This window comes from Vanessa tameamea, chromosome 2, assembly GCF_037043105.1.
Source record: "Vanessa tameamea isolate UH-Manoa-2023 chromosome 2, ilVanTame1 primary haplotype, whole genome shotgun sequence".
NCBI classification, from domain to species: domain Eukaryota; kingdom Metazoa; phylum Arthropoda; class Insecta; order Lepidoptera; family Nymphalidae; genus Vanessa; species Vanessa tameamea.
This window is the reverse complement of record NC_087310.1, coordinates 5093097-5119692: the sequence shown is the minus strand read 5'-3', so window position 1 is coordinate 5119692 and position 26596 is coordinate 5093097. Positions and strand designations below refer to the sequence as shown.

At 32.6% G+C, this 26596-nt stretch overlaps 1 protein-coding gene and 2 non-coding genes across 4 annotated transcripts; 2 read left to right on the top strand and 1 right to left on the bottom strand.

Moving 5' to 3' along the window:
- The first annotated feature begins 3060 nt into the window (after positions 1-3060).
- LOC113401057 (serine/arginine repetitive matrix protein 1-like) lies at positions 3061-19125 on the top strand. Of its 2 annotated transcripts, XM_026640773.2 has the most exons (7): positions 3061-3259; positions 9964-10259; positions 15399-15634; positions 16072-16355; positions 16895-17103; positions 17306-17518; positions 18965-19125. In XM_026640773.2, the coding sequence occupies exons 2-7, from the start codon at positions 9978-9980 to the stop codon at positions 19052-19054; spliced, it is 1314 nt and encodes a 437-aa protein (XP_026496558.1). In that variant the 5' UTR covers positions 3061-3259; positions 9964-9977; the 3' UTR covers positions 19055-19125. The 2 variants fall into 2 exon arrangements, with proteins under 2 accessions (XP_026496558.1, XP_026496559.1); XM_026640774.2 differs by lacking the exon at positions 17306-17518.
- On the top strand, positions 14213-14347 carry LOC113401099 (U4atac minor spliceosomal RNA). The gene has a single exon (XR_003369116.2). It is a non-coding gene; the product is annotated as a U4atac minor spliceosomal RNA (small nuclear RNA).
- A 3947-nt stretch (positions 19126-23072) lies between the features above and the next one.
- On the bottom strand, positions 23073-23144 carry Trnaa-cgc (transfer RNA alanine (anticodon CGC)). Its single transcript has one exon. It is a non-coding gene; the product is annotated as a tRNA-Ala (tRNA).
- Between the last annotated feature and the right edge of the window lie 3452 nt (positions 23145-26596).

Genomic DNA, 26596 nt, shown 5'->3' with positions numbered 1-26596 from the left:
GCGGGCGAACCAAGAGTGAAAACTAGTTTTATATAAATTTTATTTCAAGATAGAAGCCTAAGGTGTGTAAAAGCAAAATTATATTATAATATAACTAGGGATTGCAATCCGGAAAAACGGATCCGGTAATCCGGCGGATCTGGCATCATTATACGTTTACCGGATCCGGTGCTAGCAATTTTGGCAAAATGATAGAACTGTTGCATGAGTAAACACTTTAAATGCGCTTAATTTGTAAAAACTCTTTAATATAGGCTTGAATAAATTACATCGTTAATGTACTGCAGAACATACTGTCAGCACTGCTTAAAAAACTTCGGTTTTGATACTGATATTATTGGCATGAGCAAGAGTCATGGTCAAAGAAGGTAAGCTTATGAATTGTTATGAACAGCTGTGCTTCGCACATTAGCTATGATTAGCTATGGTCGATATTTTATATAAAAATAATGAAGAGAAGGCATATGACCGCCTGGCAACAACGCCAACAACATCAAATGAATCAGATACAGATGACCAAGACACAACGAATGATGATGAACAAGGACTTACAGTTACAATAACTGATCCTCGTCATCCTTATCTTTCTAAGGCAGAAGTAATTTTTAGATACAATGAATTTCTTCAATAAGTGCGAAAAGTGGTAAAGCATTTCAAAAGATTGTCTAATAAAAATGATATGTAACTGCAAACGTATGTGACAGACGAAACAGATAAAGATTAACGCCTATTATTACCGCTAAAAACCTAATTAATTTTTTACCGTAAGTTGTTGAAACAATTTTTTTTTAATTATAATACAAACTCATTATTGTGGTAATTGTGCCACTCATTAGACAGATTTATCATCGGTGGGAATCCGGTTGAATCCGGCCGGACTAAAAATTACGCCGGATTGCAATCCCTAAATATAACCGTATTACATAAAGTATGTGTTACAGTTTATACATTTAATTATCATCTTTATAACAACCGGCATTCGGGACTCAAGTATCCTTCTGTCGGAGGAGGTCGTAGCCTAGTTAAACGAGTGGATTTTAAGCAGTACTTTTTTATTCATGTAATAAATACATCCATATAAATTACATTGGTGTAAGTTTCTATGTTTTTAGATATAATCGAAGGACTTTTAATAAAAAAAAGTTAAATTCGGAATAGTTTAGTGACTTATTATTATTGATATTTAAGGTCCAAATTATCAGAGGTTTTTGATAAAAATGAGTTCAAATTTATAAATGGCATTATTTACTCGGATAAAAACGGACTGTGCCGTTGGTAATTTATATTATGTACTTTTAACAATCGTTTAAGGTTCAAACAGCAGTACAATCTGGTCTGTTCAGAGACAAACTTTGTAATAAATATTATCTCAATTATTTCGTGCTATGCCGTAATTTATTATGCCTCTGAATTTTAGGACGCTCCAATATGGCGTCGCAGAATGCTGATACTGACCGAAAATAAGGTAAGGTAAAATAACCAGGCTTAAGATTGTTGAAAGAAAAATAAGGTTTCCCTACGTACGGTTGACTTTATTATATCTACATACGATTTATTATATGCAAACAGTAATTATAGTTAATTGTGCTGAATGTATAACATAATATATATTATTGATTAGATAAATGAATCATTCCGCAATTGAGTTAATCCGGATTCTTTATAGTTAATTGTTAGGACGATTGTTTCAGTCCAGAAAAAAAATATGGAAAATTTAAATGGACCTTCTTTAATTGAATATATGTTAAAAATAATTTTAATAACTGTTTTGTAAGAATTTTACAGAGCGAAAATTGCGATTTGTAATCTAACACTAAGATACACATAGTCAACACATAGTCAGTTAATATAAATTAATTATAATGTAAAATTTAATCTAACAAATCAAGGTATAGGTATCTATGTGTTATATACGAATATCTGTGTTGCAAACATCAAATATGTTAAAACAAATTAAGATTTAGATACAGTTTACTGATAGTAGTGTTTTATGCATGACCATCTGTGTGGGTACCATCATCTACCACCAAACATCAATACTTAGTTTTGTTGTGTCCTGGTTTGAGTAGTCTATGAGCCAGTATAAGTAGACACAAGATATGTCTTTGATTTCATAATCGGTAGCGTGTTGATGGTTTCAAGAGTGATGTTTAGTTAAAATTATTTTTCAATGTTATTTTAATTTTATCAATTTTGAAAGAAGGTTTCATTGCATTTATTACTTTTTATTTAGAATTATTTTTAACAAACAAATAAAAAAATTTAAAAAATAAATATCAATTAAATTTTTCGTTTTATAACACATTTATCTCTCTAGATTAAAATCGTTTTTTATTCAATTCTATCAAAATATTTCTAAACAAGTGGATTGTACCTCTTGCAGAGCCAATGTTCAAGGTGGCTGCTGCAAACCATAGGACCCACTTGTACGTCTACATAGTTATTTTAAAAGCATTATGTAACCTTAGCTAGAAATTATCATAACGTTAATCCCACGGAACTGTAGGACCGGAAAATGCTCGTTTAAAATAGTTCTTATAACATTCAAATTATAAGGATGCTTATGTACAGATGATTTTATTTTTTTTTATGAGAGAGAGAAATATTATTAAGGATGTCTTCATGAACAGATTTATATCGTTTTGAGTTTTTGTCGAACCAGCGAGGATAGCGTTTATTTTTATTGTCAAATCTACCCCCGGATATTAACGTAATCGCCGCCACGAGACTCGAGCGACTATCTATCGGAAGACGTTACACCGTGAAAAACTCTTAAAAAAATGTTTTGTTGGTTTTAATTTTGTTCATTTTAGATAAGTATTAGATTGGTCAATATACATCGCGAATAACGTTTACAGTTATAACTTTCAATTTATGATATAATACTATGTTTGGTTTAATATATCTTTACAATAATAGTAATATATTAATAAAGATACTCTTTAGTACTTTCTACGTCTTAGTCATAAAAATGTTAATATTCGAAGACGTAATAGAATTTAAATAAGAATTAAATCTTTAGTTCAGTTGTATTTGTTAAATAATTATGAATTATATTTCCATCGTATCGGTGTAAAAGCACCCATCGTAGCGGCGTAGCGCGTGGCGTCGTAGCTGTAGGGCGGGCGACTCAGACGCGCGTGCGTGCGTCAGTGCTAAGCCGGCGGCCGCCGCGTGTCGCCGACTCGCTGATCGTGCTCGGCATGCGTCGACAACCAACGCACTTGCATCCACCGATTGCACACAACCGTGCGCCCCTGTAAGTAAACACAGTATTTAAATTAAGAACTGTCTCGCGACATACATAAATACATATTTTAATTCATGAATTCCTTTCGGAAGTCTTCATTTCCGCACGTGGATCTATAATCGCCGCTCAGGCTTCTGACGCACTAACAAATGAGCGGTTCGTTCAATAGCCCACTGCCCCTGTGAGAGGTTTCTAAGTGAGCCGATCTGAAGGGTTGTACAAAATTCGGTTGAAATGCTCTTGGAGATATCCTTAAAACATATACATGCGAAGCATACATAGAATGCTGTTCAAAATTCTAACCGCTAGCAGTACTCTATACTTTTTAATGTTTACATTTCGGTTAGTGTTGCAAATTAAGAAGGTAGGATTACTATATTTAAAAGTTAGGATTTTATTAATCGCAGTATTAATAAATCAAATTGTGACGAAACTCATTTAAAGTAGTATTTTCTAAAGCATTTTTATGTTCATTAATTATAAATAAAACTGTTATAAACACAGTTTTATTTCTACGTGCAACTTTCATCTAGGTCATCTTTTGTATTTCCATGCAATTGCCTGAGGTGATCGGCACCTTTCAGTTTTTTTGCTTCATTCACAAATCTGTAAGGTGATAATGAGCCGGTATGTGTTGAAAACGTGAGTTGTAAGCCAAAGGCGTGTTTCTAGATTTACAAGACTAAAAATATTCGTGATATAATATTTTTAAATACATTTATCTCTGGTATTTCTATGAGTAGATTTCATTCGCCTTTTTTAATATTTTATTTTATACATAAAAGTTAAAAGTAAGCATTTGAGTAGCTTATATATGTAGCTTAGCTCTTTCTTTTTTTTTTGAGTGAATTGATTGAAACGTTCGCAATTAGTTCATTTTGCACGATCTTATAACGAACACGGTTTAAATATATGAATTTTATTTAGAGCTCTTTTTGTAAATTAAATGACAACATAAAATTTTATGTTTTTAATAAATGTATTACATTTATTAGATACTTTGTAAAGAATAGAATTAAATTAAAATAATATTTCTAGTAAATTTATTTAATCAAAATAATGTAATAATTTTTAATACCGTTAAGAAAAATTCGATTAATAATCACCGAAAATGTATTGTATGTACTTTCGCAATTTTTGTATTATCTCAAGCAATTTCAGTTTGTACGTAGCCATGAATTTTAGATGAAAATACTTTTTGAATTTTCGTCTTATTTTCCTGGCAAAGGATACGCCTTTGCTATGCAGTATTGCAGTTTCTATAACGAGAACCGAACAATGCTAAATTGGAAGAAAATCCGCAAAATTTAAGGTTTTCTTTTAAGTGTACTGTACACCGAAAATGGTTTTTATACAGTAAATAACCAGACACAATAATTCGCACTGTGTAGACCGTTCCTAATATTACATTGATATAAAATAACTTTATAATCGAATCGTATAAACTCTGTACTGTATAAGTAGATTTAGTTAAGAGAGCTTTAACCCCAAAATTGAATTCGTCGCCGAAATGTTACATAAGACGGATAAGGATTCGGTCCGAATGCAAATACTCAACTCATTTCTAAAAGGAGCGCAACTGTTTGCAATTTATAAAAAGGATATCGAATGAAATGTTTTTTAAAAGTTGTTTCATCGTAGTTACAGAATAGGAATATATATATATATATATACTAACTTTAAATATAAATAAACAATATTGTACTTGATTATTTATTGAGAATCAAATCTACATTTAAAGCAAATAATATAGGTTTTTTCTATTACGTCTGAAATAAGTTATTATTTTTTTGCAACATTTGTTTCCGCTTGGTCGAGAAGAGTCCTGAATAAATGCATATATGATTTGTTAATTAAAGCTCCAGCCGCTCGGTATCCGCTTCGTCATCATATTTGTGTTTTCAATATCAAAGGATTTAATAACAAAACTATTTTTATCATATTTTAGTCATACTATTTATAAAAAGTAACTACTGCTTGCGAATTATCTTTTGCAGCTTTTTTATTTATTATTAAGTTTTTAAACTTAATTGCTTCTTCGTGTAAGGAGTAGATTTTTTTTTAACCATCATTCACACGGCACAAATACGCTGTAGTGAAACGTTGTTAATAATACTTAAACCCGATTTACTTGGCCTGTTTATACATATATTTTGATCACAACGCAATTTGTTTAGAATTTTTATTTTGTTATAAAAACTGCCCCAAAAAGTTAACACATTATCTAGTAGGAATTCTTAATAAAAATAAAAATAGTATTAATATTTGTCAGTTTTTATATTTATGATGTTTAATATTATATTTGAATAACCGTTTATAAGATCAGTACCTATCCCAGAGAGAGGGTGGAGGCCCCTCTCCCTAGAGCGGATTACAAAAAGGTGTTATTCGAATATTAATATTATCATAATATTATATTACGTCAAAGAAAGATAAAACGTGACATTATATGAGTAGCTAATAATAATATTACAAATATTTTTATAAGCGAGTACCTACTACGTTGTAAAATGCTTATTATTTTTATAATATGAGTCTAGGCCGCCCTGGCTTTGAAAAGGTAACTTAACCTACATTTAAACAGGCTACAAGTGTTTACGCAACCATATGACCGCCGGCGATCCAGAATATCATGACTATTCCATAAAATAAGATATCTTTTATGGTAAATATTATATTCATAAATATACATTTTAATCTAGACAGTAAAATTCCGTAAATGTCCACATTTGCCCAGACGTCTAAAAAGTCGAACTTTAGATTGAAAAGTATTTTTTAATTTATCCATACAAGATACCAATATATTATAAGCAGCATCGTAGCTAGGGACTGGTGAGGCAGCATTCTGAAACTGCGCCACTACCAATCTCTATGGAGGAGCATTTTGCAGACCCAGAGCTTGTAGAGCGTTAGGGCACAAGCATACGGAATTAAAACTCATTACAGTTGATTGATGCTACATATTACAAAAGACACATTTGAATTTAACAAGTAAAAATTGTGCCGGTAAAATAATAGACAGATATACTTCTAGATAGATCTATACGATGTCACAGTCACACTCGGATATTTTATGTCTCACAGAATTAATTCAACAATCTGGAATATAAGTAAATGTATACTTATGAACGAAATATTGATTTCGTCTTTTATTTAAAACCGACCAAATGAAATCTAATCGTGTATGACAAGATCTCAAGCTCAACATTTTATAGACAAATTTTATTACCGGTACAAGTGTGCCTTGTTTAAAAGGATTTGGTATATCATAAGTTTATGTATCTGTCATGACTGACTAAATTTATTTTACAAATAAAATATTATTGATTATTTGATGATAATTTTACGATTACAATATTAAAATATATTTGGGAATTGTTTCTTAAAAACAGGGTTTGGCCAGACAATAAATTATAAATATTGATGAAAGGCAAATGAAACAATTACTTTTTATAATCAACAAATGAATATTTTTATGAATTAAATATATTCTCCGGAAAAACCTAACTCAATTATAGTGGTAACTCTTGTCTAAAATGCTTAAGCGATACCTAAAATTTACGGTTTCTAATAGATAGAATACTTGTGGTTTTTTCTCGAACTGTTCACTAACATATTCACTATACGATACCCTAACGTAATACCGGGTAATGGATTGCGAATATTAGCCAAATCTCGTAAGTTGTACCCTCGTAAACTCCATCCGTCTTCTCAACAGCTATTCGGTTTATAGAAGGGTGTGAAACAATAACTGTCGCGCTCATTTCTGTTACGATAGTGCTTTTGGTTTTCTGAATTGTTGAGAGCCTTGAAGTCGAGCTACTTTTATAGTTCGTTTCCTCAAAGGTATATTAACTTTATATTTTTTAACAGATTATAAAGAAGGAGGAGGTTATCAATCAAATCCTATTTTACTTGGTCTTGCTTTGGTATTTGCTTTGTGTAAGCTCGTCTGGGTAGGTAGCATCCACCTATCGTATATTCTACCGCTAATCAGTAAAACTTAGTATTACTGTATTTGTAGTAGGTATTGTAGTAGGGGTGAGTGAGTCAGTGTTATTACAGAAATAAGACATCGTTGTGTCTGAGCTTGGTATATATTTCTTATAGTGCTAATATAAGTATGGATGTGTATGAGCAGTGGTCACCAGGAGATCCATTCGCCAGTCTGCACTTTGTACATATTGTTCGCGTATAACTTTTTTTGTTTATACTCCGATTTGATTGCCCTTTTCAGCATTTTTGTTTAGTACAGCTCCAACGTTATCTCATCTCAATTTCATTGGCCTTTGTTAAGTTTTTATTTGAAGCATATATTTAGGTCAACTTATGAATTCAGTTTTAATTTGTTACATATAATAAATTTAATTTATTGGTTACAAGATTACATATTCCAGAAAGAATTCTGTCCGAGGAATGGGAGTGTAAATACTACCAATTCGTAAGCTTCGGATTAATATTTAGAATATCTTGGCAGAATAAATTTCGTTTAGGTTACTTTAATAAACTGAGAGTTTTATTTTATATGTATGTGAGTTATACTTTAATTCATACAATAAATAATGTACACCGCGACAGTTTAAAATGAATAAGACTAAGAGATGATAATGAAACACGAATAACACTGTTGAATGTTACAGTGAACAGTTAGATCAATAATTTTCAACTTTTAATGATATGAAAAAAGAAATTTCATTTTCTGTGTTCATTATTTTAGACATTTTGTTCTATCAGTTATAAATACGTAATCATAAGGTTAGTTTTACCTTATCGTTACGTATTGAAACTTAACCGAAGATTGTGGGTTCATTTGTGTCTGTGAAGTTTTCAAGTGGAGAGGACTCAGAGCAGCCGCAATGACCCATTCAAAGATTGTTACTCTTATTTCAAAATAGTTTCCGGTTTTTTGAACGCACCTGCGTTTGAAGGGAGGGCAGTTGTTAGATAATAAAAATCAGATAATCAAATGAACAAAGTTTCTTAGTTGAAAATATACTTTTAGTTTAAATAAGTACAATAATTAATTTTATTTGTAACTGCTCGTACCGTCTTCGCTCGGCTATGTTACAGATTCTGTCTTACATAATTTTGCTTCTATAGATTGAAGCGTCATGGCATATAGCCTTATAGTTTTTTGTCCTGGAAATAGCGCGTTCAATTAAACAAACAAACAAACAAACTCTTTAGCTTTATAATACTAGTATAGATATCGACTTGTTATATTATTCGATTTGAAAGTATACCTACTGGTCTCAAAAACATAAGAAAATGTTTCATTATTCATCAAGTATACCAATGTTTACATAAACATTGACTGTAAATGAGAATAATGTTCTAAGCGATCCCATTTACTATTGGCGGTTTTTCTTGAAACGCGACACTACTAGGGGACAATGTGCTTTTATAGATAAAAGACCGTATATACACGTTCCATCGCTACGATTCCAGACTTCTATTAAGCTGATGGGTATTATCTTACTCTCGTTTCTATTTATAAATAAAATTTTGCAAAATATTTTTATCGTATTTATTTTTAATTCAAAATCAAAATATACTTTATTCAAGTAGGCTTTTACAAGCATTTAACAAAATATATTAAGTGAAGCTACCACCGGTACGGAATGCAGATTCTACCGAGAAGAACCGGCAAGAAGCTTCAACATTTAAAAATACCATGTCGTGTATTGTGATTTTAAATAGTATTTGAATTTATATAATTTAAAATTATTTGTGCATTGCAGAGTATATAAGAATACACAGAGTATGATACAGTTTAAAATAATCTTTAATTTATCATGAAAAAAAGTTTGCTATAATTATTTATTAAACACTTTGACATGTATTTTGTAGCATGGAATGTGATATGATTTAAAAGTGGTTTTGTCAGAGGGAACATTCCACCCTCTGACTAAATAAAAAATGCATTAGTGTTTCGTCGTTATCGAAGATTCGACGATAAATAGCGCTTATTACCAACGTTACCATTACATATAGGTAACAAAAATGTGTCTAAAACAATTGTAATTATTTTTATTGTCGTACTAAATATCGATGAATTTATCGATAATGTTAAGTCTATTTTATTACGTTCGAATAAATGAAATGAGCACCGATTTCTGCGAGGAGAATGACAATAGCTCTAAAGTTGAAGGGTCTGTAAATATAACGTCGTGGGCTCGAAACAAACCGACGTCTCGTCTCAACGAAATGACGTAACGACGATAAAACATTTTATGTCACTACTTTTGTTTACTTCAAAGAGAGGGTTTCGATGACAGGGAATGATGATGAAATGTTAGAAGGGAAAAACAATTGTGGTTGCTCTCTTCTCGTGTTTAACATAACAGTTTTCTGTAAATCCTTTGTTGGTTATGAACGCGCACGTTTGTGTGAATATGAAAATAAATTTCCCCTTTCACGCTTTTAGGCAGCCCGTTACGGTACCCCTACGCTGGTTCCGTTTGTGTTTTCCCAAGAAAATAAACGTTTCCATTTTCTGTGGAATTATGTAACAAATATTTCTTTTAAAGCAATATAATACGTACGTACTCTGTCGAGTCATTTTTCTTAATCAATCAAACAGAACGCTTCCAGCTAAATATGTCTATGTTTGTAGCAAATATTCTCTTTCATAGTGGAATTCATTTACGAAACGAGTTTGTGCAAATAAAATACGTATCACTTCTTTTATGCCATGATGTCGTCGTATGCAGGTGCCGGCGGCGGCATGCTGGGCGCGCGGCTTAAGTCATGGATGGAAGCGCAGCTAGGGCGGGCGAAGAAGCGTAAACAGAAGCAGACTAGGCAATCGGTCGCCCCTTCTACCGGACCATTGCCTCCCCCACACCTCTCGTCCCCCGAGAGCGCGTATAGTACTGGCTATTCTACGGATGGTACGTCACCAGGCGCGGCTCCCGCCCCGCTGTCCGCTCCGCTCGCCGCTCCTCTCGTTGCGCCCCCGCCGCCGCCTGCTCCACCAACCACACACCTCTATCATGAGCCGGCAAAGGTAAATTTCAATTATTATTGGTATACGATATTATTTTTAAATGCACTATTTTATTTTAAATGTAATTTATTTTATGATAGAAAATAAGATTATAATTATGTACCTAAACATGATTAAAGAATGCTTACTAAGAATACTTATTTCATAAGACAGAGTCTCCAAACTAACTCATCTAATTTACTTTGTACATAATATTACACAGGGTAACAAAAGTATATAAGGTGCTGGCCTTATGTAAATATATTCAAACTCATGAAAGCCGTGTAGTCAATCGTCTCGACTTCTCATAATGTAACGATAAATTTCTGATGATACTGTACTCATTCAGTGTTGTTATGAATAAATGGGCTTTTTGATCATTTCAATAAATTAAAATAATAATTCTTACTATCGAGAAAAAAGATTATACTGCTATTAATTTTGGAAGGATTATTTATTGTAAAATATCACTAATGTGATAGAAACGTGAATTAGTACAGATCATGAAATTGTTTTAAATTGAGACAGCACTCGAATCAATTGTAATGTAACTATTGAAATTATAATTCCCGTTACGTAGCTTGTGTATATGATATAATGATATCCGAAAACAATGCATAGAATTAGCTCGTATCTCGTTGAACAATTAATTAAAGCTCTACGTAGTTTTATTGTATAAAAAGTACTATTAAGTTTTTAAATAGGTACATCAATAGAACTGGTGCAGAAAACATTCAATTCAAACGACAATTAAATGGTAATTGTAAAAATGAACATTAAAATAACAAGTGCCCGTATATTTTCTGAATTGAATGCCATTTCTGTACGAGCTTTTCATTTTATCAATTTACTTGCACCTGAGGGATAGCATCGTTGTCTTTTGTTGCCTAACCGATGTCTAGTCGATTTCCCTACCGACTTACTTGTGTACAACTGAAATATACGATTGAAATATGTTGCGTATGAAATATTAAAGTATTATTTTAAAACGATGACTGTTCATACGAGTACATCGGTCAGTTTTATATAGTTAAGTATTTTATGTAACATTTGTTAAATATTCTTCATGGAATCTAAGCTTTTCTTTTCTTGTTAATATATATAAGATCTTGATCTACCACACTTTATCCTTGTTCGATTTTTTTTCGCGTGTAAGTTTAGTTAAAATTCAAATTCAATATTTATTTATATTTTATCGTCGAATAAAATACACTTCCGACGTTTACAGATTTACAGAATAAGTACGTAAGTACTAATTATAAAATAATACGAAATTAGTTTACAAAATTATAACTATTTTTAATTAGAAACAGGACTTATTTGATATTCCGCTTTTGTTCATTAAATGATTTCTAATAAATCGAGCGTACTGCCCAAACCAAATAGTTAGCACGAATGCAATACTTCACAAAGTCAGTGGTTCTTGACCGGAATTGGCAAAATTGGCAGTCTACGTTTAAGATGTGTTATATACATATGTTCGTTCCGCTGCATCATATAGGCTCTCAATTCAAATACAATTCAAGTATGTGATTATACTTAAATGAATGCCACCCACTCATCAATTCTTCTACAGCTATGCAGCAATACTTAGCATTTTTGTGTTCCGGTTTGAGGGTGACTGGGCCAGTTTTATGGCAAAAGGACATATCATCTTAGTTCTCAAGATTGTTGGCGCATTGGCGATGTAAGGAATAGTTACCTAATATAATGTAGTGCAAGTGGACCATTTGCCTATCCGCACAATTAAAATATAGAATAAAACATATACATATATAGAAAAGAAATGAATAAAACTCAGTACGAAATATACAAAAATCTTAGAAAGCGTTAGATACGGATGACGAACATAAAATGGTAAGGACGGAAATTGCCACCAAAGTTAATAGCCATGGAAATACCTACCTACACATTTATTCCGACTATGCTATGCAGATATTTCGTTATGAATATTATTACTAGCGCGCCTACCTAGCCTGCCTACCTTGTCTTTAATAAGCTCGGAATATTATTACAGCAAATATAATAATCGGTGGTTCTTGCAAGAAACAACAAAACAGATTTGTCTCATAGCGATTAATTTGTTCTGTGTTTCGAAACAAAAGCTGTTAACGATGAAGAAAATCGCTTTAAAGAGTTCAATAATAGTAACTTGAAACAACAACTTTAATTATAATGAAAAACCCGTTTAATCTTAATAATAATACAGTAAAATTAATATCGTGTTTGATATTTTTTTTATCTGTCATTTTGTATATGCATTTCTATATATTCATCGACGTGCAGAATTGCATATTCTGATAACGAAAATTAGTAACCATTGTATCGTCGAAACATAATTATTATGACTTAAGTCTGAACTGTTGAGTTATTACTGTACAGTTTCTATAATTGCCAATAGTAGTGCGATTCGATAAGATTTTACTTCTTATCTCATTCGTGAAATATTGACAACCGACAAACGACATGTTATTTTAATAGGTGGTGTTTATAAATTTTATAATTATAATGGTCAATGTCGCACACATTCTAAAATATCACGCTCGTATTCTACGGTGAGTTTCCAGTTTATTCTTACATAATATCTCCAGTTGCAAGAGATTATAATCTGCAATTGAATAACATTTTTAGATTTAGGTAAATTTGTATGTAATCAATTAATGAGTATTAAAACCAGTGGTTAGAACGCGTGCATCTTAACCGATGATTTCGGGTTCAAACCCAGGCAGGCTCCACTGAATTTTCATGTGCTTAATTTGTGTTTATAATTCATCTCGTGCTCGGCGGTGAAAGAAAACATCGTGAGGAAACATGCATGTGTCTAATTTCAACGAAATTCTGCCACATGTGTATTCCACCAACCCGCATTGGAGCAGCGTGGTGGAATATGCTCCATACCTTCTCCTCAACGGGAGAGGAGGCCTTAGCCCAGCAGTGGGAAATTTACAGGCTGATTATGTTATGTTATGTCCTTTAATACTTAATTATTAGATAAAAATGATTAATCATGGTGATAACCCTCATTTCGTCCATTTTTAATAAAGACTTGTCAATTGTACAGGAAATATTTATAGTGCAGGCTGGTACGTAGCACACACAGGTGAAGCGGTACTACCCACACTTTCATAACCCGATGGAAAGCAAAGCTTTACGTGCATTCTGAAGTACGGGACCTTAAATACTGCCAGCTTTCAGACTCTGGGTTACTACTGAGAATTTATTTGCAGAAAACGCAGAAAGTTTAGAATGACTGAACTCAGGATTTAAACCCAAAGCCTCGCGATCTACAGCCTTATAAGTTATTCCTTAAACCAATGAGACAATTTAATAGAAAATATTACTAATAACTATTTATTTGGGCCAATTTTGGTAGATAATTTCATTTCCATAACAGTTTGGTTATCGATTCCTACCATGGGCTTACACGCGTGTCTGGCTTTACTTTATTAATGAACTAGACTGGATAAATTGATGGGGGAGCGTTTTATCTGAGCTATATAAAGACTGAACATCCATTAAAGGCCATTCTGACGAGCAGAATAATTTGTCTTAATATAATATCACAATTTATATTCAATTTTAAAAGCTGTTCAAAGTTTTATATCTTTATCTTCTCCGTTTGTCTTTTGAATACTTCAAATATATACATTTTTCTTTTTTTTCATCTTTTATGTATTGACACATGTGCTCTCATAAGCTCAGATTATAGAATTACGACAAACTTACTATAAAGATTGAAGTATTTTTTTGAAACATATGAAACATAAGCTTTAATGTATATATATTTTAATTATTTTTATTGATATGAAGATGAAACTTTATTACTACTTATGTCTGTTATACTTATAATGATTAAAATACAATAAAAAAATGTAGTACTAAATCATGATAACAGATGGCGTTAGTTGTCACTTAAATCGCGATGGCGTTAACACAGGACGATGTTACAAGTACTAGCTGTGTTAATATTGGAGCACTTCCTTGTCTTGGGGAGCATAGTGCGCAGTGATCGTAAAGTGAGAGCACTGATGCTGACACCAATATGTTATCTTGTATAACTGACCCGCGCCCAGCTGCCGTCAGGTAGTCTGAGCGCAATTTTTGTAAAGCCCTTTTACTTCATAAAGGGCAAATTGTCAAATTTGAATAAAATTTTATTTTACTTACTGTATAGGAGTGATTAGGTGCTATGTAATAATTCATTTTTAATTGTTATGTTATTTATATCCGAATTCGTTTGATATACCTATAATATTTTATATCATGGAGTTGATTTTATGACGGAGCCTGGTATACATAGAAACTGTTTAATGGATAATGACAGTGGCGAAGCGTGGTTTTAAATATACAATTTGTATGATTATTCAAGTACAGTTTAAATGATCCCTATATATTTTACCAGTTCTTTTTATAATCATATTAAATACAAAGATATATTTTCAAATATAATCGAATAAAGTTGCTATATATCAGCTTTATAAATATTGGGTCAAGGTTAAGTTAATTAAAGGAGGATTGAGGACATCGTTCAGTTCGCCAGTATGACTGACAACGCTTGTTAAATGTATATAATAATACTATAAACTGTGTTTGAGATTGCTTTACGAATTTTATAGACTGTTAATGATTCCAAGGAATTTATACATAACGAGAATCAATAGACTTTCTGTTTCGAAATCTTTAAGACAAGAGTAGTTAATTTACAAGATTTCGTGATGGAATACGTACTAAAAATCCTTCACAATATTAAAATAAAATATAAATGCTTAAATTTAAAAATAACGTGAAAAAATTACCAACAATAGGAAGATAAGGAATAGAAGGAAGAAGAATAAAAAAGAGCCGATAAGAAACTAAGTTATTCTTTAAAGTTACTCTTAAAAGAAATGTATATATGTACAATTAAATTTAAAGATTCCGTACGCAAATTGCATATCTACTTATATTGCCGCGTTTTTTCGATTTACATTTTTTAACATAAGATTTAAATTTATTAATAGGTAATGGTGGAACACCAGAAACGAATAATACTCTAGGAAAGATGTATTAATTTGATTTGGAACTACCAAGTCAATATATTTTTATATGGAAGTTCCTGTCGTTAATTTTAATCAACTCATGTAAGTAGCGTTATTGCTTTATTTTACTTTAAAATTTCAGCGCCGTTCAAGCGCAACAGTACGAAGATGTATACCAGAACCTCCGATCTGTGCGACGCCCTCACCTCGACCGCGGTGTCGAATTCGTACTAACCCGTGGCTAGGGGGAACGTCCCCTAACGGAAAGAAACGAACTCCGCATCTCTTCCAGCAACAGTCTTTGCAATGTCCGCCACCGCCACAATTTCAATTACAGCACGCTCCTTACTCTTTGGATTCACATAAATATGGATCAAGGTAATATATATAATATTTATGCATATTTATTTAACTTTCTCAATCGAGATAATCGTAAAAAACAAATGAATTATAATTTTAAAGAAAAAAAGAAATATAAATATAACAGCATGTACAACTCCTATTGCCGATCTAAGGCCTCTCATTTTGAGGAGAAGGTGACGAGAAAAGAGATGAATGATGTTTCAACAACGATGCTCTAACGTTGGTGGAATCAAACGTAGCGGATTTTCATCCGAGATATGCAGGTTTTCTCACGATTTTTCCTTGACCGCTGAGCACGAGATCAATTATAAACACAAATTAAGAATATGAAAATTCAGTGGTACCCAAGCTTGAATTCGAAGTCATCGGTTAAAATTCATGTATTTTAACCTTTGTTATATAGCTTGGCTAACTTTAAAATTTATACACAACAGGTGGTATTTTATTTTCAGGTCGCCACATATGTCACCACACGTGTCACCACATTTATCTCCCCACCTATCACCAGAGCCTTACAGATCATCATATTACAGAGGTGGGGTGTCAAGTGATGAAGAAGGTAGAGGCGTAAAGGGCAGGGGAAGGGAAACGGCTATACTTTCAGATGCTGACGTTGATTCTGACGGAGACACGGGATTAGATGGGGGAGATGAGGATGAGCCAGATAGTGCATCTTCACCGAGTAGACGAAGAGCAAGAAGACGCAGACCACCACGGAGACCACCACGTTCTGCAGGTGCGTCTAAGAATAATGTATAATGAGCAATATGATGTGGGTTATATGTGTTTGTAAGGGATCGAGTTACTCACGTGATGCTCGAACGCCTTCAGAAAAATCACGAAATATCATAAACGGGGTGAGAGTGACATCACGTGTGTTTATTTTGGCCGATTTCTGAACTCGTTTTGGTCAAACATCCTGCAACCTTGATGTGTGTCTAGCTATTTTTATAACGGTGCTCAATTTTCCAGGATTACATTAGATTAAATCTGCATTTAAAAATAATATTCTGCAAAAAAATATATATATTTAACGTGTATAAAAATAATTCCTTAGATTTTTTTCGTTAGCTTATAACCTCACCACGTATGACCACTATGGGCAAGAACGTGGGGAGGATTGGGTGTTAAAAAGTTGCTAAAAACATAACATGTTTAATGAGCAACCCTTAATTAATCAAACAAAGCCAAAACGAACACAAGAAAATAATCAATACAATATAATTAATCTTTTACCTTTTTAAATGAAATAAGAAAATGAACTGAACGTTTCAGGCGCGACTCCACCTCGTATGCGTCGTCGGTTTCATGCGCCCCCCCCACCCCCAGTAAGAGAGCGTGATCCACTGATGGAAGCCGACAGAGAAGCGGAGAGGAAGTACCGAGAGTTGATAAGAGAGGCTGAGAAGTTACTCGTAACAGTATCAAGAGCACCGATAGAACCACCTCATAACCCAAGGATTAGAGAATTGAGAGCTACTGAGGTATGCTTTAAGCTTTTGTTATTGCTACTAGATTGCATATCTTATATGACTTTTAGAATTTATCAATCACCCGATATAAAACTTCCACGGCACAAAAATTCCTTTACTTTGCGTTACGTAATGTTACGATTACGTTTTTACTATTCTATAGACGTTTTCCTTTTGTACTTTTGTGTATTATCCGAACCGGAATGATTTAAAGGTGGAAGCGCCCCGACGGAGCCCAGAACGCACTCACGTCACGAATTTCATCCGGGCCAACTCCCCTGAGCCTCCCCGACGGTTGTCGCCTGTGGCACGGCGCTCTCCACTCGCGGCCCCTCCACCTACCAATCGGCCCCCCATTCAGCCCCTTTCGCCCCATGATAGACCGCACTCTGAACCGCCAAAGAGAAAGGCGTACGCACGTGATGAGGTAAGATTAGTTTTTAGAAATACCTTAGATTTCATAAACATTGTTCTCTGTGACCGTCTAATATAAATTCTTCATAGATACCTTTTACGTAAGTAGCAGCTTTTTCGGTTAACACGTACGAAGGAAATTGGTAACTTGAATCTGTGCGGCGCCCTCACCTCGGCCGTGAGGTTAAATTCGCTGTAACCTATTCTGTGCCACGTGTACCGTTTAAAGGAAGATTATGGGCTTATTATAATATCGTTTCCGCAATGGAATATTTTCTTTTTCAATCATTAGAAAATCGGTGAGATTCCACATTACGGAATTATCATTTTTATCTTATTCGTTTATTAAATTTAGTTTTATGTAATTTTATTGTGTTTGACTTTAGCTAAATTTTAATGTATTTTTGATACATACCGATATACATATCAGCAAGAATAATAATCAATCTAATTGCCATATTGATAGTCGTAATGAAGGATATTACTCTGTCAACTCCACAAACTACTTTGACAATCAAGTTATGTCTATCTAAGTAATTTGTTAATTAAAGTCAATGAAGCTGTAGAAACTTGATCGGTTAGCTAATTAAAAGAATCCATTGTCACGGACCTTGACACGTAGTACTTATTGTTTAATACTATTGTAACTGGAATTGCTTAATCGTATTTCAATGGCGCCGGCCGCTTAGAGGCTAATTCTCGAAATCCACAACGTTCAAAAATTACGATACGGTTTGGGCTTAGAATTTTGTCGCACTTCGAAGGAACTAAAACAAACGAACCAACTTTACTGTCTTGATGTGCAGGCGACAGCCGCGCTTGACTCTCGTCATACGTCACAACTTTACTTTACCAGCGGGCAATCGTTGGCCACTACTTTTATCGACGCAGCCTTAGCTTTGACAGTCTGACTAGGAATATAAATTATCAAACGGTTTAGATTATTGCAATCTTTTGACTTCGATGACTTTTCATGCTGGTATAAAGTCGTATAGAGTCGTCAAATAACGGTAATTTATAAGTAAACGGATAAAAACACGATTGCTATTGATTGAAGAACTCACTTCGTATCTCACTCATGAAAATTACGAATTACGGTGTTAAGCTATTTTAATACTAATATATTGATTTTACGATCGTGTTCTGAGGTGAGTTAAGAGCTTGATCTTACAGAATAGGAAATTGGGTTGAATTATGCTAGGTTAGATGAACGAAGAATTGTATACTTATATTGTACTAAATACAACTATTTAATTGTCGAGAAATATTGAAAGTCAATGAACAATTAAATCCAGCATTAAGTACCAAATAATAACTTGGTTCATTTAGTAGTAAGATATTTGATTATGCATGAAATTAGAAATATGTTTGTTGCTATGGTATTTAAAATAAACAATACCATATCGATTTATATTTTTGAATAACCTAAAAAGTAACTGATTACTATTTAATTTTCCAGGTTTTACAGACCCTGGAGAGTTTGCGCAAGAGTCTGAAGCAGCAGTCGGCGCTGCTCGCGGTGCAGCGCACGCGCCTCGACTCGCTCTGACGGACTCACGAATAGATGTAGAATGTTTTGTTTGAAATCCTTTGTAGTTCTTTGTTATATATTGACGTGCTTGCGATCGGGTAAATATTTACTGTGGATATATTGTATTATCTTTTATTGTTATAGTTTTAAAAGTAAGTACTGTATACATTTGAGATCGTTTCAAATTATATTAAGAGCCAGAAACAAATCTAAAAGTAATTTTAATATCAACAACAATAGTTGGAAATAGAACCGATCGAATTAAACAAAGTCTACAATATATTTTTATATAAAGAATACAAGAATATTTTTGTATGTACAAGATGTAATTTTCCGTATGTAGTTTCTGTAAACAGTGTCGTGTGCGGTCGATTTAAAAAAAAAATCTCCAATTCTGTTATGATGATTCTTACATATTTATGAGCGGTACTGGTTTATTTTTAAATTGAATATTAGTTGCCGGTCATTTCTGTACCTACTAACTGGTTGTTCGCCGTATTTTGTATACGTCATACATTTGAATTTTTCCATTTTGTTTATATTTATTATATTTGAACGTTTGTATAATGTAAATCTATTGTATTCTAATCGCAAGTACGTCAAACCTGTAGCTCTTCCATATTTCCTAGATAAATCCCTCCAAAGATCTAGTCTAGTCGCCATAATTAACGGTTTATTATAGTCTTGTTATCGTTTCGTATAGGCGAGGCCGTTTTTATTATTCCAATAATATTTGTAGGATCAATTTATTCGTAGTTAGTTTGTTTGTATGGATGTAGGTTTTTGTAAAACTGGATTAATCTTTGACATTAAATTAAATATTATCGTTTATAATTGTTTGCTATCCGTGTTAAGCTATATATATATGTACTTTGTGAATTGGGTTTTATGATTATAAAATGTATTCACACAGAAATTACCATCCTGTCGTTCGAAGCGAGTGTGCTGACTGCTGACCCTTCCAAAATTATATTAATTTTCAGTTGGTACCTAAAATAAACTAAAATAAATTGGTTTTACTGTACACATTAAATGTAAGAACCAATTTGACATAACATTGACTTGATTGATTTTTAAATTGTAATTTCACGTTTTAGTCGAAAAACCTTCTTCTTGAATCAATTTAATTTAATTCTCAAACAAATCAACATTCCGAAAAACAGGAGACAAGTTTGGATTTTCGCGTAAAGAATTGAATCGAGTGAATATTTGAAACTCACTTTTCACTGTAACGTTACATCAATAAGAATCAATTTGTCTTCTCATTCTTGGAGCTTATCTTTTTTTTCTATCACATGCGATTTTCGTGTACAATTTTTTTTTGCGGATTTGTGTCATAAAACGCTTGTTTCTTTTTAATATTTTTTTATTACAAAAAAACATAAGAAATAAAATCTTTTGTATATATATATATATATGTTCATATATCAGTTGGTGGCTATGTTTATTTCTCAATATTTCTCAGTATCATTATAAGAGAATTCAAATCCAGTTTTACAGATTAACAGTTATTAAGCTTAGAAGTTTCTTAGCAGATGTATCGTACAGCGATGTAGTGTTAGCACTAGTGGTAGAGCGGTCTCGCTGGGGCGACCACCCGAGGTCGCGGAGTAAGACTGCATTTACTTGATAACTGATTATACAGAATGTTTACTCGTTATAATCTACACTCGATTGATGTTCAAAATTAATATTTAAATTTATTTTAATACAACAATTATTTCGCTTACAATTTACAAATGTAAATATTATTCATTTAAAAACAATGCCAAACGATAAATAGGTAATAAATTTTAAGCATAAAGATTTAATTAAAATAAAGTCATTATAAATAATTCATTGTCAGTACGTGTACGTTTTCGTAGTGAGTTTTTAAAATGTAATTTTATAATTTATATTAAAATGTTTACATTGTACGAAAAATAATATTCCATCTCGACGAATCCGATCCGCGCGCTGCTACCTTGATGAGTGTATTTCGTTTTATATATATATACATACATATATACAATATTAGATTCGAATCGAGATGGTTGTTATCGATATTTAATCGATTATTTATGATTTTATGAATGCTATTAATTTTATAAATATCAATCGAGTAAGTTGGATATCGATGTGTCGGTGTCCCATATTTTTGTTAGTGCAATTTTAAATGAGAGCGTGCAATGTATGCAGCGCTCTCATCAGCTATATGTAAATATTAATCCATTTACTTGTTAAATGTAAGTATAAATAAGATTTATACGTTTAGTTGAATTTTCATTAAAATATTAAACAAATATAGAGTTTTATTTCATTAAATTAATTTTAGGCGTATATAAAAAGACTTATCCTGATCAATGTTCAGCGAGGCGAACCGGCGCGGCGAGTCGTGCTTTTGGCGCGCTTTTGTAATTTATTTAAATGAATAATTCGATTAAAATTCTGTACCACATTTTTTATTGCATGACAAAAAACTACGAACATCTATTTATTATATTTAAAAATAAAATATTTTTTACAATATGCTTATATAGTTTGTCAGTTAGACAACGTTGGAATGTTATGAAACGTTATTAAAATATCAGATTTAAAATTGCCCGTTAACGTTTCTTGTTCAATTAATGTCGCGTTAGTTCTTCGCTATTTTGATATCATAGCATGTTATATAAGTAATATATTTATTCAAATTAAGCTGATAAGTTAAACTGGAGCGCTGGTGGCCCTTTAGAACTCGGCAGAGCCGGCATTGATTCAGTTGGTTTTTGTTGTACTCGGACTTGAAATATAAGAGGTTTTTTAAAAATATTTGAAGGTATTTTCTTTTACCGCTTTGGATACAAGTTTTTTGAGGAGTTCATGGCGTTTATATGGTTAGTAAAAAGTAGCTATTTCATAATATACTATCATACATTCCTACCACAATTATCGCTCGCCACGCTTATATTGTGTGCACGGAATCTTAAGAAAAAAAAAACTCATGAAATGCTTATTACTTTCAGTTTTTATTTTTAGCATTTCTTTCCCCGAGTATGCAACATGAATAAGTGATTGCCTTTTTTTATTTAATATTTATTTGTGAAAAAGGTAGGTAACTACCTAAGTTTATGAGGACGTACCAAATACGAACTTAATTTTAATTTTCGTTTGCTAGGCATTTATACTAATATTATAAGTGCAAAAATAACTCTATCTGTGTTCAAACGGCTAAAGTTGTAGATGCAGGGTTGTATGCAAGTTCTTAAAGATTTTTTGGCACAAACTGAAATATGAACGAGCGATTCAGATCGTCTTATATATTCAAAAATATCGAAACCTATCTATAATTGAATATGGTGCCGAATATACCTTATAATCCTTCTTCATTATTATTTAATAATTAAATAGAATGTTTAGGCATATGTAGAAACAAATTAATGAACAGTATACCAAAGGTTTTATACACTTGAAAACTCTATTTTAGTCTATGGCATTTGTGAAACGCCCTATGGTTAATGGTTATGGTACACTTCGAAATGGCGTCGTAGACGAATGTCAGTGACGGATAATAATAGTAGGTATTTTGAATCCACGGTATTCGGAATGTGCTTATACATTCTACAATAGTTATTACATTTAAAATTTAGTTTAAATGTTTTAAAAACTTCAGTAATACCGTTCACGCTCCTCTGTGAACCCGGAACTGTGACTTTATGAATATTTGGAAACTTGTTCGATAGATGTCGCTCGCCATGTAATCTTTTTCTTCTTAAGTCCTGAGTAAAAAGTAGATGGCGTTACATGAGCGGCAAATTGGTTTATCAACATTTATTGATTTTTAGCCGTTCCGAAGAAAGTTCTAGAAGGACATTGGACTTGAAGTCAGAACATGGAACACTACTAAAATATATTAATATGTACCTATGTTCTTTGCTAGTTTAATATTAAATTGTAATATTTATTAACTTATAAGTATAATATGATAACAATAACTTATTATAAAAAAAACGATAAAAATATTCAAAAACAAACTTAACCATCGGCAAACTTTTCTACAAAAAAACAGTTATCATTATGGAGGAGCTGGGATTTGAACCCAGGACTTTCAGCATGCGAAGCAGACACTCTACCACTGAGTTACACCCCCGATAATATCTAATGCGAAATTGTCCCTTAAATAATAGTTCATTATATATTGTTTATATTATCATGTAGCACGCAGACTTTATTTAGTAACTTAGAAAAAGTAATAAAAACGGAATAAAATAAGAATGGTAACACATATTTGTAACCGTTAATATAGTTGTCACACAAATATAGGCTTCTTAGCTTTTGTGCTCACAGCCTTATTGATAATCTCGAGTCATAGTCGAACATGACGCAATGGCTAAGCATTGAATTTACATAATTGTCCTTACTGCGTGCACGCGATGCACGAGATCAGGTTGAGATTAAACGCATTGATCAATTGTTACTGCTGTTACGTTGTTTATCGTAGAGTGTTATATATTTCATATTCGCAATAGGAATCATACTGGGAATCGCATGGGTTTAAATTTTGAACCTGCTTTGTGCTTTATTTTGTTTCATGTTTATCACGGGAACGGCGGACCCGTATTGGAGAAGCTTGGTGGGATTATCTCCAAACACTCAAGAAGAGAGAAGCTCGATGACCAGCAGGGGAATATACATTGGCGATGCTATACTGTCATACTTTGTTACATCACCACGATAAACTCTTCTGGCAATTTAAATTATTCATCTATGCTAATATTATAAATGCGAAAGGAATTCCGTCTGTCTGTTGTACTGTCACGGTTAAACCAGTGAACCGAATTCGATGAAATATGCTATGAAGCAAGTTTCAAACTCAAGGAAAGAAATAGACTTTTATACCGATCACATGACGACTCTTAAACTCGAGCGAAGCCGCGGTCGACAAATATTGTTTATATATTTTTATTTAGGAAAAGGCTACTTGAAGAAAATACACTATCGGGCCAAAAACCATGCTTTAGACAAATAAAGTAATTAATTATTTATCAAAGCAAATTCTTATTGAAAACTACTAGCAATGTAGTACAAGGAGTATATAGTTATGTATACAATAATTTATCTGGACTTAATAAAGCATGATATTTTTAATATAAGTATTTAAATGTTTGAATAGAATTTATAAGATTTAACATTATGTTACATCACAAGAATAAGAATCAGGTGATTCTGAATGACACACCAATTTGCAATTAAGGCGTTCACGGTCAAAACAATTGTTTTTATAAGTGCCCATTTTAAAAGTCCCGCTATACGCAGTCTGACTTGCGCAGTGAATAATCCTAAAAATTATTTATTCCTATAAAGTCCCCATTTAATTAACTTTGCAAATAAAATATATTTATATCTTATGTTAAAAAACAATAATTAATAAGAGGTATTACTCAATAAAAGATTATATAAATAATAAAAAAGATTAACAACTGAGTTTCTTGTTGATATTCTCTGTAGTCTTAAGAACCGGCAGTAACTTTATATATAAAATAATCTTGTAAAATCTCGATTCTAAAGTGATTGACTAAAACTTTTAGTAATTTAATTATATTTAAAATTAAACTACATATTGTTTAATTTGCAAACTTTTTTTTTTGTTTAAATTTCTGTTACTTTCTAATGTAAGTTGTTGTTAAGATTAGATCTTTAATTATATTTATTTCGATAAAAAATATATAATCTAACAGTCGTCGGTGATGAGCTTATGTTGAATGAATCTTCATATTCATCGTCAACGAAATGAAACTGTTAGATAGTGTTGAAATCTAACAAGTACAATATATAAATAATATTTTCCTGTTTTTGGATATAACTCTGGTCCATGTTAACTTGTGTAACAGCCAATGGTTTTCGAGTGACACGTAATATACATCACGACATGTTACCTGTAATATATGTATAGATAATAATGTCAACGGCTTTTAATCTCTTTAAACATTTCACTTAACACAACATTTTATTTTCCATGTTTAGATTTTATATATTTATAACTTTTTAACCGATGTTAACCGGCGCCCTTTAATATGACCAGGGTCGGACTGGCTAGGTCCAAGACGGCCCAGAAAACATGGGACGACCATTTTTAGTACGTAGCGGGCGTAATTGGAAGGGGGCGAGGACCGAGTCTAAAGATATGCATAGAGTATTGAGTGTATTTAGGACTTAGGAATTTGGCGACCTGGGCCGACGCCCCATCGCGCCCCTAACGACGGCACTGTAGTTAAGTTTGAGAAGTGGGTTAGGATCTCATTCTACCACGCTTCTCGAATTCGGTTGCTCCAATGATGGTGGATAAACGTGACAGATTCTCATCCGCCACAAGCAGGTCTCCTCACGATGTTTTCCTTACAACCCAGGACGAGATGAATTATACACACAAATCGAGCACATGAAAATTCAGCTGATCTCGCCGGCTTGCATAATCTTCGGTTCAGATGCAGTTTCTCAGAACTTTTGAGCTATCTCGGCTTTCTCATTAAAGTACTACATAAATAAATCTCATATTCTATATATAAACCGTTGGTTGCCTGGAAGAGGTCGCCATTGTCCGCTTCTTTTATTTCGGCTGCATCCATGTTTTATTTATTTATTTTCTCTTATATTATTTCAATAAAGTATCAAGTAAAGTGAAGTAATTTACTATATCCAAAATAAATGCAGCATAAATTCTTGAGTTATGACCTATCGTAATGAAAAGTTCTATACGAATCGGATTAGTAACTTTTGTATGAATCTAGAAAATTTACAAACAGAACTTAGTTCTTCACAGTAATAAACTCATAAAGTATAAAAAATATTATTAAGTACCTAATTAATATATATAAAAATAATAATATATAAGAAAATAATCTTTGTGCTCTTTAATATATTGTTAGCGTTTTTTTTATTCAAATGACGTAGTTTCGATTGTTTCAATTACTAACGAAACAATAACAACAATTAAATCTTTTTTATACACGGTTATGACCCTAATTGGTGGGAAGCAAAACTTGAATTGATAATTCATTAAATAATATTGTATCTGCCTACATAAGTGTAATCCAGCTGGTCTCCTCAGAATTTTCTGTCACAGTCCCCGAGACCATCCGAACTATATATATATAACCTTTCGGGCTAATTTATTAAACACCAATTTATTTGTTTAGTTTAATTTAATTGTAAATAATTATTTAATTAGCCCCGACTCATATCGAGGAAGTAATCTCCGAGGCCGGATCTGCACCGGAAAATGCTGAAACGAATAAGCGGCACAAATATTCGTCTCTACTTTCTAATTCCAAATGATATATTGGCACCAATATATTGGCACATATATTGGTTGAGATAATTGGACCTTGGAGTAATAGAGCTTTTTTTTTTTAAAACATATAACACCTCCTTTTATTGGCTTTACTGGTGACAGATGAGCTGGCTCATTTTTCTTCCAGAGAATCGGAATTACGATTAGGGGCTGTGTTGTTATCCTTCTTGCCACCTTTCCACGCTGTTATGATATTTTGTACAGCCGCGAGAAAATACGTTTTACCGAAATTATGCTATGATATTGGACTC

Coding starts and splice junctions, on each gene's coding strand:
- LOC113401057 (XM_026640773.2), top strand. CDS start 9,978: ATGCTGGGCGCGCGGCTTAAGTCATGGATGGAAGCGCAGCTAGGGCGG. Junction 15,635..16,071: donor TCACATAAATATGGATCAAG/GTAATATATATA, acceptor TTTTATTTTCAG/GTCGCCACATATGTCACCAC. Junction 16,356..16,894: donor GAGACCACCACGTTCTGCAG/GTGCGTCTAAGA, acceptor TGAACGTTTCAG/GCGCGACTCCACCTCGTATG.